A 13,843-nucleotide genomic window follows, 5' to 3' on the forward strand; every position below is an offset into this window, starting at 1 on the left:
AAAGTCTTAATGAGATTTTTAATAGTGTTTGAATAAGCTGATATCGTATTGTCGTCTTCGTAATTATGTAGGTCACTATTTACAATAAAATAAAATAAATCATTCATAAATATATTAAAAATAATTGGGCCCAACACAGAACCCTGAGGCACACCTGACAAAATTAATTCAAATATACTATACTCCGCATTTACTCGTGTGGATTGTTCTCTGTTTGTAAGATACGATAGAATATACTCAAGTGATTTTACATCAAAACCGTAAGCATGAAGTTTGGCTATAAGTAGATCGTGGGGGACACAGTCAAAAGCTTTTGATAAGTCTATTAATATTGAACCAACCACATAATTCAAATCCAGTTTTTTTTTCCAATCCTCTAATAGGCGTATCAATACGTGATTGGTGCTATAGTTTTTCCTGTAAGCAGATAAGTACACAGAAAGTTTTTTTTCCATGAAAGACATTATTTGCTCTTTGATTATTATTTCATAAAACTTAGAGAAAAAATTTAATACACTAATAGGTCTAAAATTATTGAGACTGTACTTTTTCTTGCTTCCCTTGTCAATTGGTGTAACAACCGCACGCTTAGCTTTAGTTGGGAAAAAACTGGCACGGATACTACTATTTAAGGCATTTTTGAGGGGCAATATTAAGTGCTCACTAGCTAGTTTTGCAAGTTTTGGCGGTATCTTATCTTCGCCTGCAGACGCTTTAGTGTTTATTTCTTTAAATACTTTTTTGATTTCTTTATCACCTATTTCCTTAAATTGAAAATTTTCAGACACATTTTTATTTTTATTTTATTTTATCTTTAGGATACTTGGATGATTTTTATAGGTTTTTAAAATTTTCTCAATCAACTTTTTCTTATCTGTAAATGATTTAATATTAATAGAGGTAGGTTTAATACCACTGCTATTTTCAACAATATTTATGAAGTGGCTATTCAATGTTGTTGCCACTTCATTTTCATCTGTAATCAAATTATCGTTTTGGATTATCGTAATATTTGCATTACTTAAGCAATTTTTATTGGTTACAAAAGGTTTCATAACTTTCCAAAAATTTTTATTTTCGACTGCTCCGGCCTGGTTTATTTTTTTTAAATATTCCTTAACAGCTATATTTCGTTCTTTGTCTTTGGCTGTAAACGGGCTAGATGCATTTTTAAAAATGTAGTTATCATTAGATGATGGTCACTTAACCCTGTTTCAAACGCTGAACTATTTTGAAAAGACCTATATCTGTTTGTCAATAAGACATCAATTGAAGAGCCTTCTGTTCCTGCAAAGCATGTTTTATCTTTAATGAGGTTTTTGAGATTGAAAATATCACAAAGTGACATCACTTGGATTATAAAAATCTATATTAATATCACCCAGAACAATAATATTGTCACATTTAGAAAGAGCATTGTTTAGAATTTTTTCCATTTCATAGAAAAATTGTGTTAAGTTCAAATATGAAGGTGGCCGATAAATACTAATTATAATCCATTTTTTATTTCTAATAGGAATTTCAGAACAGATAATTTCATTCTCTACAATTCCAATATTGTGTAACTGTTTACAAATGACCCCTTTCCCAACATACTCAATTAAACCTCCTCCATGTATGTTTCTGTCCTTTCGGGTTCTAATTTCATATCTGTCAATATTAAATTGAGCAGTTGGAAAAGATTCATCCAGTTTAGTTTCTGCAAGTACGAAATAGTCAGGAGAAAATTTAGACATGATCTCTCTGACGTCGACAATTTTATTTCTCAGACTGTTTATATTTAAGTAACCTAAAAGAGGATTATCGGGATTAGCAACTCTAAGTTTACAGATACTATCGAGCGGGCTATCAGGTTCGGAATTTGAATTATGTGTTTGGTTAAGATCATCAATTTCATTTTGTAATAACAAAGGGCTATTTTGTGTTTCACTTGAATCTGAAAAAACTTGTGCCTATAACAATACGACACAAACAAATAACAATACGACACAATACGACACAAAAAAAGAGCGAACAACACAAGCGGTCTGGTTACAGATCGAACACAAATAGAAAAATGTATATGTCAAAAATATATTAATATAAAAAAGAATTAAATAAAACCCTCTTGTGCGCCAGAACTTGTGACTCTGGCTGTAGCTTTTCACGTGTTACAGGGTCCCAACACTCAGCCTTAGACAGGAGGTTGTCACGACAGGACCAGCCTGTGAATATTTTGACTAAGGACAGCAGGGTTGTCAAGCCTGAAGACTAAATTAGTAAACTTGGCCACCTTACTGAACTGGGGTAAAAAGTGGGGTCGTTACGCCCAAAGACAGGCTAAAACCAAACCCCCTTGCTAAGCATTTTAAAAGTCACCAGAGAAGAGTTCACTTTTTATCCTCTGGGTGTTTACTGGGTAAACTGGCTTGTATGAACCAGCTGCGGTAATACAAAACCGCTCGGATTTTCATTTTCCTCCCCATGACCATAGAAGTACAGGTTTAAAGCAACAGCAAAGGTATTTTAAAGAGTAAAAAAAAAAAAAAAAAAAATAGCAGCGGGTATAAAAGAAAACATATGATGTAGTGCTGTTGAGCGTTCTTGGATCAACTTTGGTTATTTATTGCCTTATCATTGCAGAGGTACCTTGTTTTCCTTGTGCTCTCTTGGTCTGGAACATTATGGGCGAAACAATTTATATTCATTCTCCAGATTTTCAGAATCTAAAAATGTACTAACTGACAATTGGACGCTGGAAGACAGTGACAGTGTTAGGGATGTCCTGATTTTCAACAGTAACTGAAGAAGTGAGACAGGTGTTACAGCAAACTGACACCGATATTCTGTCGAGATCTTTTGAGACGCAATTACCGAGAACCCTTTCAATTCATCTATAACAAGAAGTAACATCACTGTTACATCTTGCTGAGAATTGTATTTCTAGGGCCTAGAGAAAGTTTGAAGGATCAGCAGGGGTCAAAGAACGGTGTAGCATGGTTATGTTGAGAGCAATCGCCCTCATAATTTGTGACAAACGGGATGACTCCGAAGGACCATAGGGATGTGATAGTATTTAGTGCTTGCAAAATAACTTTGGCATAGCACGTATTGCCTTTGTTGACAAAACCTGCATTTATAAAATTTGACTTTGTTTTGGCACTACTTTTGTTATGGTTGATTTTTAGAGAAGCCGCAGTGCGTGAACCAGACGCAACAGACTTGGGTGAAAAAGTCTTTATCACTCCAGGTGCCTTAATTAAGGAGTCTTGAGACGAGTCTCTTGACAGAACAGATATGTCATACCGATTTTACCAAGGTTTTTCGAGGTCGAATATGCCATTGTATTGGAAAAACCTAGCCTTTCCAGACACAACGTGGTTGTTCTTGCGCAATAACCTCTTGCCCGTACTTCTACAGCAAAGTCAAGCAAGAATGTTTAGCTACTTTGATGGAGTGCCAATAGTTTGTTTTTCTTCGCAATGGCAAGTGAGTTCGATAATTATAACTCGTTTAAGCTTATTTGAGAAGATAACTTATCAGGTATTAGTTGTGACACAGCAATGTGGCCTGGAAAAACAAAGTTAGGACTAGTGTCGGCAAGGCTTATATTCGTTATGTTGTTACATATTTAAGAAAGAGGCTGTAGTTAAGAAACATAATAATTATAATGTTAGAAAAAAATAAACGCATCCAGCTTTAGGTAAAACTCGGACATTACATTCACGAAGAAATTCAGTATTTATATTTAACAATCGTCTTCTTGCAAAAAATGTACTTACATCTTAAAAATCATTTTTCTTCTTACCATAAATCCGTTTGTGTTAATTTCATTCAAAAGGCGCAAATAATAGACCTTTCCCAAATTTCCTAATAATGCAAAACTGAATTACAGAGGTCGATACTAAAAACGATTCCTCTCGGTAAGTTTTTCAACAAAAGGTAGACCAAATTAGCTAATTTCGTAAATATTTGTTCGTTAAGTGCCTCAGTTCCGAGCTGGAAGTTACGGTCAAATCCTCTTCAATTTTATAATCTATCTGAATATCCTTATTTGAAGAGCACAGAACCATTATTATATTTTGAATAACGTCATAATAATTATAATTTATCAAATTTGGGAAAAGTGTATTAAAACTAAGGAAGACAATTTTTGATTTATTCGTGTACGTTGCGAAATTACATTGATAAATTAAATTGCGTCTAACCGAAACACAGAGGTCTGTAAATTTTATTCGCTATTTTTGCCGAAAAAAGCTGCGCACAACAACTTAGATTCACACATATTTTATAGTTACGCATTTACAGCATGTTTATCTTTTTCTCCCCTGAGATATTCATCAAAACAAATATAACAGGTGCTTTTATTATCAAAGTTTTTGTGTACAAAATGTGGGCTGTCTTACCAAGAAAACTCACCCTGGAAACATTCTTAAGATATTCTTACAATTTTCGCAATTTTCATTCTTAGGCATTTAAAAGAGACAAATGTCTCATATATTTGCGATTCTTCGTGTTCGTACAAGATAATTGTCATTTTGCGATTCTTCGTGTTCGTACAAGATAATTGTCATTTAGGGTGGACAACCTCATCTCAGTTTCTATATATTTTAGCCGTAAAATTGATAAACGACGCATTTAAAAGAGACAAATGTCTGATATACTTGCCAATTTTCGTACTGACACAAGATAATTGTCATTTAGGGACGACAATCTCGTCTCAGGTTCCATATTTGCGATTTTTCGTATTGATACAAGATAATTGTACCTTAGGGTGAACAACGGGTCAGTTTCTATATATTTTAGTTGTAAAATTGATGAACGAGGCATTTCAAAGTGACGAGTGTCATGTACTTGCTATTTTTCGTATTGATACAAGATAATTGTCATTTAGGGTCGACAACCTCGTCCCAGTTTCTATGTATTTTAGCCGTAAAATTGATAAACGGGGCATTTCAAAGTGACCAGTGCCATGTATTAGCGATTTTTCGTATTGATACAGGACAATTGTCACTTACGATCGACAACCTCCTCTCAGGTTCTATGTATTTTGGCCGTATAATTGATAAACGATGCATTTCAAAGTGACCAGTGTCATGTACTTGCGATTTTTCGTATTGATACAAGATAATTGTCATTTGGGGTCGAGTACCTCGTCTCAGGTTCTATTTATTTTAGCCATAATATTGATAAACGAGGCATTTAAAAGAGACAAATGTCTCACATATTTCCGATTCTTCGTGTTGATACAAGATAAATCTCATTTGGGGTCAAGAACGTCTCAGGTTCTATATATTTTACTCGCAAAATTGATAAACGAGGCATTTCAAAGTGACATGTTTTGCTATTTTTCGTATTGATACAAAATAATTGTCATTTAGGGTCAACAACCTCGTCTCAGGTTCTATATATTTTAGCCTTAAAATTGATAAACAAGACATTTAAAAGAGACAAATGTTTCATATATTTGCGATTCTTCGTGTTGATACAAGATAATTGTCATTTAGGGACGGCAACCTCGTCTCAGGTTCCATTTACTTTAGTCGTAAAATTGATAAACGAGGCATTTAAAAGAGACAAATGTCTGATATATTTGCGATTTTTCGTATTGATACAAGATAATTTTCATTTAGGGATGACAATCTCGTCTCAGGTTCCATATATTTTAGTTGTAAAATTGATAAACGAGGCATTTTAAAGTGACGAGTGTCATGTATTTGCGATTTTTCGTATTGATACAAGATAATTGTACCTTAGGGACGACAAGCTCGTCTCAGTTTCTATATATTTTAGCCGTAAAATTGATAAACGAGGCATTTAAAAGAGACAAATGTCTCATATATTTGCGATTTTTCGTATTGATACAGGAGAATTGTCACTTACGATCGACAACCTCGTCTCAGGTTCTATATATTTTGGCCGTATAATTGATAAACGATGCATTTCAAAGTGACGAGTGTCATGTACTTGCGATTTTTCGTATTGATACAAGATAATTGTCATTTGGGGTCGAGTACCTCGTCTCAGGTTCTATTTATTTTAGCCATAATATTGATAAACGAGGCATTTCAAAGTGACATGTATTTGCGATTTTTCGTATTGATACAAGATAACAACCTCGTTCCCAGGGCTTTTTGTCTCTCATCGGCGCTGCGCTTATTGATAGGTCTGACGAAAAAGGCCCTGGAGGAGGCTGGTTTTATTCCGAGCCGTGATTGGTCGAGAATTTCACCTAATTATGCGAAAGATAAAACGTCACTCGGTCCGTGAAATATTCACGCTGAAACTAACTGTAAACAATAAAGATGGCCGACACTGTGCATACATGTTTTGTATCAGAAAAAAATATTTGAAAAATACATTTTGGCAAGAAACTTTTATGGCTTCAATTAGTTGTAACTAGTTAACTCTCAGTCCAGATGTGCTTGTATGTAACTACATGCTACTTATGCTCAAATTAATATTAGCAACTGACCAAGAGATTGTCTAGAGCTAGCTAGTTATAAAACAAGAAGTGTAGACATATATATACTTACAGATAGATGGATACTAGTTATTTATTATTATTATTACTACTGAACATCAGAATACAAAGTAAGCGCAGTTAGCTACATCAACGCAAAAACAGATAAAGGATTGGATGTATTTTCCATGCTAATTACACAGATTTTACATATTGCAAGAATTCTGTTAACTCTTAAAATGGTAAGGGATTATATATAAGATAAAAACACAAAGCTATCTATACATTTATATATATACATCTATATTGCTAAATATAAAAATTTTCTTTTTTTATTCAAGGTATAGAAGAATGGCTAAGCCAGCTACTCCTAAGAAGATTTACTTTCGTAACACTTCCAATGATGGAAATTTCTGCAGGTTATGTGCCAAATTAAAACAAAAATCTTTGTTTATAAAAATATTCAGCAATATTGGAAAAAACAAAAACATTGAGAACAAAATAAGTCTAACATGTGGGTTAAGAACAACGGAACTGGATGCTCTTCCAACTGTTATATGTCAGTCTTGTGTCACCTTTGTCGAGAAAATGTCAGACTTTCGGAAAAATGTTCAACTGAATCAAATTCAGTTACGACAAAACGTGTCTGTCAAACGTGGCATATTGTCTCCGCATAACGAGAAAAATCAAACTATTGAAAGTGAGAAAAAGAACGAAAAAGGAAAATCTAGAAAGCAACTTAACTTTGCTGAAAACAAGGAGTTAACTGAAGTTCCTACCACACAACTGCAACCACGCAATATTGTTTCTCCCGAAGACAATATACCAGCAATGCAAAAGTTAAAACTGGAAACAGCGCTTAAATCCAATAATAATATGGTAGTAGCAAATACAATCATTAACCACTGTCCAACTATATCTACATATTTGAAAAATAATTATATTAATAATTTGAAAAGTTCCTGTAAAAAACTTGCCACAAGAAAAAAACCATCAATTTTACACAAAAGAGGTATGAAGAGATGCAAAATTTTAATATTGAAAAACTGTGGGCTGAGATCAAAGAAAATCATCCATTACTTGTTGATGTTCTTAGTGCTGTGTGTGGGCAAAAGGATATTGTACTTGAAACTAAAAACAAATTTTGTTTCATATATTCCATACTGATGCAAATGCGGTGGCATGAACTTAGTTTATATCAGAGAGTCAACACTGTTTTGATCATTGAGGGTCGATGCAGCAAAAAGGTAATATATAAGTCAGTAGATGTAAGATGTAAATAATGGGAAATGCTCTTGAGATTTTAACTCCGACTAATAGAAAAAGTTTCTGTTCTTATTTTGCTTTTTATAGAAAGGTGAAAATTTATCCAAAAAATTCCAAATGTATATATATATATATTAAAACTTTTCATTAAAACATGTTTTTGGATATAAGTAAACATAACGAACAACTAAATTAAGCTATGTTGGGTACTTATATTCTAGTTACAAGAAAGATTCAACAAACTAGGAGTATGCCTGTCACACAAGATGAAAGGAAATCTGTTAAACTTGATTGGAAGCCACTATATGGAAAAGGCGATTGATTTAGTGAAAAACAACACAACACTCAGAGGAAGCGGCGATAACTGGGATCTGAAAGTACTAGTGGAGACAAGAAAGGGTGTTGACAACAAAGATTACCATCTTTTTGCAACAAATCTAATCGCAAACAGAATTCCTTTTGACCATCTTCCAAACAACCAGCCAATTGGAGATATTCGATATATGGACAGGAAGAAATTTGCTGTCAATATGGCAGAATGGGAATGTTACAGACAGACAACAAAGGTTCTGATTGGAAGAATTCTGGTTGAGTTTTTCCCAAAATTTAAATTTTTAAAAAAAGTAATCCCAGATCATATTGACAACAGATTTAGTGACAAAATGTCCCAAAAGTCAACAATAATTTCAATGCCGATCATTGATGCAAATGAAGCAAGGTATGCAGATTGTGTCGAGATCCTGCGAACATATGAGAAATGGATTGCAGAGATATACCAAAAGGCTGGTAAACTGACTGACATGCCAATTATCGACAATACACCATTACCTGAAAACACAGCTGAGCCAGGTCAATCATATTCTCATACTGTGTTTACCAACGAAGATCCAATGAAGGACATGAAAATAATGTTTAGTGGTGATCAGCTGACACGAGTCCGTTTCGCTGGTGCGAAATCCCTATTAGCTGGGAATCACACACCAACAGACCGGTTGGAGCATTGTTCCCCTTTCAAAGCTGCAATGTGGCACTGTAAGGCATCTTTACTTCAATATTCATTTGCTCTGCTTTACTCAGCAAACTCTGTCAACCAGATAGGAACACTGAAGTATTTCAGGAAGAAAATGAATAGAAGGAATTCAACCCCAGGTAAAGTGTTAGACTCATACGAAGGTAGTAAAGATCTGTTTTTAAGTGTTGGTAGAGCATATGTTGTTATAGCAGCAATGTCTTTTTTGGAGATGGATACATTGGAAGATGAACCAAAATGACATCCCTTTCCTAAAAATTTGGTGCATGCTAGCAAAGAGGTAAAAAAAGAATATTTTAACACTTTACTGGATAATTTTGTCGATCAATTTGTTCTCCAAAAATCAATTGAAGATGGTGATCAAGTGAAAAATTACGGTCTGTGTATCATTTTCTTAACAGTCCTCATCCTTCAGATGAAAGATACAGCTAAAGAAGGAGATGGTGACAGAAACCTCATCAATCAAAAGCTTTTGTTGTCAATATTTCGATCACTTGGTGCATACAGTAAATATGCGATAGAGATGTTTGTAAGCATTGCACAAGTAGAATGCTTGTTGACACCTAGATTGTCTGAGGAGTTCAAATGGGGATACTTTTCAAATTGGAGAGGTGGAGCAGGGCAAAACATTGAAGATGATCTATCACAAGAAATCAGTAATCGTTTAGGAAAACACATCGTGCAAAGAATGGGAGCAAATAAAACAATAAAATCCATTAGCAAAGTGTGCAAGGCTGTGAGCGGTGTAAAAGAAATCAAAGAAAATTATGATCAAAACCTAAATATTCATGATACATCGGTCCAACACTCTAAACGAGAGTCCATATCTGATGAAAAAGAGATGACAAACGACCTGCTTAATCTTCGCCCATTTAGCCACATTGTTGGAAGAGCTCATCAAAGTTTTCCTGATATTAAACGTTCCCCACTACGTTACTTGAATATTGTAGAACATCAAAAATGGTTAGAAAAACATAAATTACAGCTATATGTTCCCTAGGATTTTATAAAGTAAGAATCTGTTATATCAAGGTGAGTTCCATAAACGTATATATATTATTTATGCTAACATTGACTGCTGATAATTCAAACCTCCAGAAAAAGTAGAACTTTTTTAAATTCTGTCTACTGAGTGCTTTTAATCTTACAAGTTTGTTTTATCAGAAGTGAATATTATATACTATATATTTTAAAGTTTGTTTATATATATTTATATATATACCTAAATTATTTATGCTTTGGGGCATACTTATTTATTTTATCGTATATGGTGGTAGCATATTGATCATCCCAAACATCATATTCAAATAACAGATCATTTTTAGATCTTATAAATGGAAGTTTACTTAATAGTGTTTGAACCAAATTTTTATTGATAGATGGAAGTTCATAAGTTTGATCAAGGGTAGTCAATAGCGAAAGTCTCCAAGTTTCAATAATTTCTTTCAGCTCAGTTTGTAAGCATTTAAAAGCATCTTCTGATACTAAATCACGGCAAGGTAATGTTGTTTCTTTTATCAGCAAATTAGACTTTGTACAATTTGAGCAACAATTATCTTGTTCATATTTTTTAAAACCAAAGAAATTTAGAATAAATTTCCTTAAGCACAGATCTGTTTTGCAGAAGCACTTCATGCTATCGTCAACATTATTTTTATTAACAGCAATATCTGCATTATTGTAATACAATGTTGCAGTTGAGTTTTGCCCACGCCTTCCAGCTCTACCAATTTCTTGCATGTAAGATTCAATATTGGCTGGAGGCGTTATGTGGATAACTTCAGTAACCTTTGGTGCATTAACACCTATCCCGAGTGCTGTGGTTGCAAACACAACTCTAATAGACGAATCTTGTTTTGTAATTTCATCTAAGATTTCTTTCTTCATTCTAGATGTTTGAGGAGCATGAAATTGACAAAATAGTTTTGTGTTATTTGGAGTTACTGTTTGCTGAAATAACGAATAAGCATAGCCACAATATTTTAGCTTCATGTAAATGATTGTCATGGGATAATCATCCCGTAATTTATTTAACTCTTTAGCAATGGGAACTAAAATATCGTCATAGCTTCTTAAGCCAAAGTTGTTTCCGCGTCTTGGCAATTTCTTCAAAAATATATTTTTTCTATTTGGATTTGCAACAACAACCTTACAATAAGGACTGAAACATAGTTTCTCTTTTAAATTTTTTATTTTGCTTGGGGGTGCAGTTGCTGTCAAAGCAATCATGGGTGTGCTTGGAAAAAGAGCTTTCAGTGTGCATAATTTTCCAAAATCTTCACGAAATTCAGCACCCCTAAAACATATAAATGGAGTGTTTTTTTTTTAAATTTTGTATAGCTAATATATTAGCAATTTATTATATTATGTACCAACAGATATATATTATCAACTTGTCAAAAGATATGTTCGTTTATATTAGTTTCATTATATATTTTCATATATATATATTACATATAGCTATATATATATAACAGATTTTTATACTGTATATATTCAGTTTTGTTAAATATTTCATATGATATGTGCTATATACATACCTACAGTACTTCATTATTATTTTATAAAATGAATTTTAAAAACCACCAAAGTTTTTTTATAATTTTATAATCTATATTCTTGAATAGCCAGCTAGAGCTAGTTTACTTACCACATTTCAACACAATGCGCTTCATCAACCACGCAAGCTACCACATTTTGTTGATAAATTTTGCTCTTTAAAATTGAACGCCCTTGATCAGATAAAAAGGATTCTGGATGGGCAAATAAAATCTTAATATCTCCGTTTTTAATACCACAATCAATTGTAATATTTGTACCATCATGGTCGTCCTCCACTGCATCATTACTTCCAAACAAGCTCTCATCTGCCTCAAACTTCCTCTGTTCCAAGTTCAATACAGCAGCAGAAAAAACAATCCCATTCAAGTATTTCACCTGATCATTTATAATGGAAGTTAAAGGGCTGATGACCAAAACAATATTCTTTTCATTTTTAACTGGGAAGAGATCAGCAAGTAAATGAAAAATAATTGATTTTCCAAATCCAGTAGGCAGAACTGCCACCACATCATTCCCCTTTAACAAAGCTTCCAAACATATGACTTGCTTTGGTTTCAGGCAAAACTGAAAAATGTAATTATTTAATGCGAAAGATATTCGCTTTAAAATATCAATATACGTTAGAGCCATCACGACCTAAAGCCTTCAAGGTCCAGTCTTCACTAAAAAGTTCTATTTCCATCGATCACGATAAAATCCAGACCCTAATAATTAAATTGAAACTCGCTTACCAAAGACTAGGAAGTATAAAATTCCTGATAAACGAGACACGAGTGCATTAATTAAAAATCTGCGAAAATCAAAGATTTTTGACCAGCCTCCACCAGGGCCATGTTCGTCTCGCCGAACGATATTCAAAAAGAGACAACTTGTCCTGGGATCGAGGTTGACAAGATAATTGTCATTTAGGGTCAACAACTTCGTCTCAGGTTCCATATATTTTAGCCTTAAAATTGATAAACAAGGCATTTAAAAGAGACAAATGTCTCATATAATTGCGATTCTTCGTGTTGATACAAGATAATTGTCATTTAGGGACGACAATCTCGTCTCAGGTTCCAAATATTATAGTTCTAAAATTGATAAACGATACATTTCAAAGTGACGAGTGTCATGTACTTGCGACTTTTTGTATTGATACAAGATAATTATCACTTAGGGTCAACAACCTCGTCTCAGGTTCTATGTATTTTAGGCGTATAAATGATAAACGATGCATTTCAAAGTGACGAGTGTCATGTACTTGCGATTTTTCGTATTGATACAAGATAATTGTAATTTAGGGTCGAGTACATCGTCTCAGGTTCTATATATTTTAGTCGTAAAATTGATAAATGAGGCATTTAAAAAAGACAAATGTCTCATATATTCTTCGTATTGATACAAGATAATTGTACCTTAGGGTGAACAACGGGTCAGTTTCTATATATTTTAGTTGTAAAATTGATAAACGACGCATTTCAAAGTGACGAGTGTCATGTACTTGCTATTTTTCGTATTGATACAAGATAATTGTCATTTAGGGTCGACAACCTCGTCCCAGTTTCTATGTATTTTAGCCGTAAAACTGATAAACGAGGCATTTAAAAGAGACAGATGTCTCATATATTTGCGATTCTTCGTGTTGATACAAGATAAATGTCATTTGGGGTCAACAACGTCTCAGGTTCTATATATTTTACTCGTAAAATTGAAAAACGAGGCATTTTAAAGTGACATGTATTTGCGATTTTTTGTATTGATACAAGATAAATGTCATTTAGGGTCAACAACCTCGTCTCAGGTTCCATATATTTTAGCCTTAAAATTGATAAACAAGGCATTTAAAAGAGACAAATGTCTCATATAATTGCGATTCTTCGTGTTGATACAAGATAATTGTCATTTAGGGACGACAATCTCGTCTCAGCTTCCAAATATTATAGTTCTAAAATTGATAAACGATGCATTTCAAAGTGACGAGTGTCATGTACTTGCGATTTTTTGTATTGATACAAGATAATTATCACTTAGGGTCAACAACCTCGTCTCAGGTTCTATGTATTTTAGGCGTATAAATGATAAACGATGCATTTCAAAGTGACGAGTGTCATGTACTTGCGATTTTTCGTATTGATACAAGATAATTGTAATTTAGGGTCGAGTACATCGTCTCAGGTTCTATATATTTTAGTCGTAAAATTGATAAATGAGGCATTTAAAAAAGACAAATGTCTCATATATTCTTCGTATTGATACAAGATAATTGTACCTTAGGGTGAACAACGGGTCAGTTTCTATATATTTTAGTTGTAAAATTGATAAACGACGCATTTCAAAGTGACGAGTGTCATGTACTTGCTATTTTTCGTATTGATACAAGATAATTGTCATTTAGGGTCGACAACCTCGTCCCAGTTTCTATGTATTTTAGCCGTAAAACTGATAAACGAGGCATTTAAAAGAGACAGATGTCTCATATATTTGCGATTCTTCGTGTTGATACAAGATAAATGTCATTTGGGGTCAACAACGTCTCAGGTTCTATATATTTTACTCGTAAA

At 33.5% G+C, this 13,843-nt stretch overlaps 1 protein-coding gene across 1 annotated transcript; it reads right to left on the minus strand.

Annotated features, from left to right (window-relative positions):
• Positions 1-6,608: 6,608 nt before the first annotated feature.
• LOC130649439 (ATP-dependent DNA helicase RecQ-like) lies at positions 6,609-12,140 on the minus strand. The gene is made up of 2 exons (XM_057455717.1): positions 11,389-12,140; positions 6,609-11,034 (listed from the first exon to the last, which is right to left on the minus strand). The coding sequence occupies exons 1-2, from the start codon at positions 11,928-11,930 to the stop codon at positions 9,966-9,968; spliced, it is 1,611 nt and encodes a 536-aa protein (XP_057311700.1). The 5' UTR covers positions 11,931-12,140; the 3' UTR covers positions 6,609-9,965.
• Positions 12,141-13,843: the final 1,703 nt, after the last annotated feature.

The sequence above is a fragment of the Hydractinia symbiolongicarpus genome, chromosome 1 (assembly GCF_029227915.1).
Source record: "Hydractinia symbiolongicarpus strain clone_291-10 chromosome 1, HSymV2.1, whole genome shotgun sequence".
Taxonomy (NCBI): Eukaryota; Metazoa; Cnidaria; class Hydrozoa; order Anthoathecata; family Hydractiniidae; genus Hydractinia; species Hydractinia symbiolongicarpus.

Excerpts from the sequence above, each read along its gene's own strand:
- LOC130649439 (XM_057455717.1), bottom strand. The coding sequence starts at position 11,930 with ATGGCTCTAACGTATATTGATATTTTAAAGCGAATATCTTTCGCATTA. Across the intron at positions 11,035-11,388 it reads GCGCATTGTGTTGAAATGTG|GGGTGCTGAATTTCGTGAAG; the intron begins GTAAGTAAACTA and ends TATATGTTTTAG.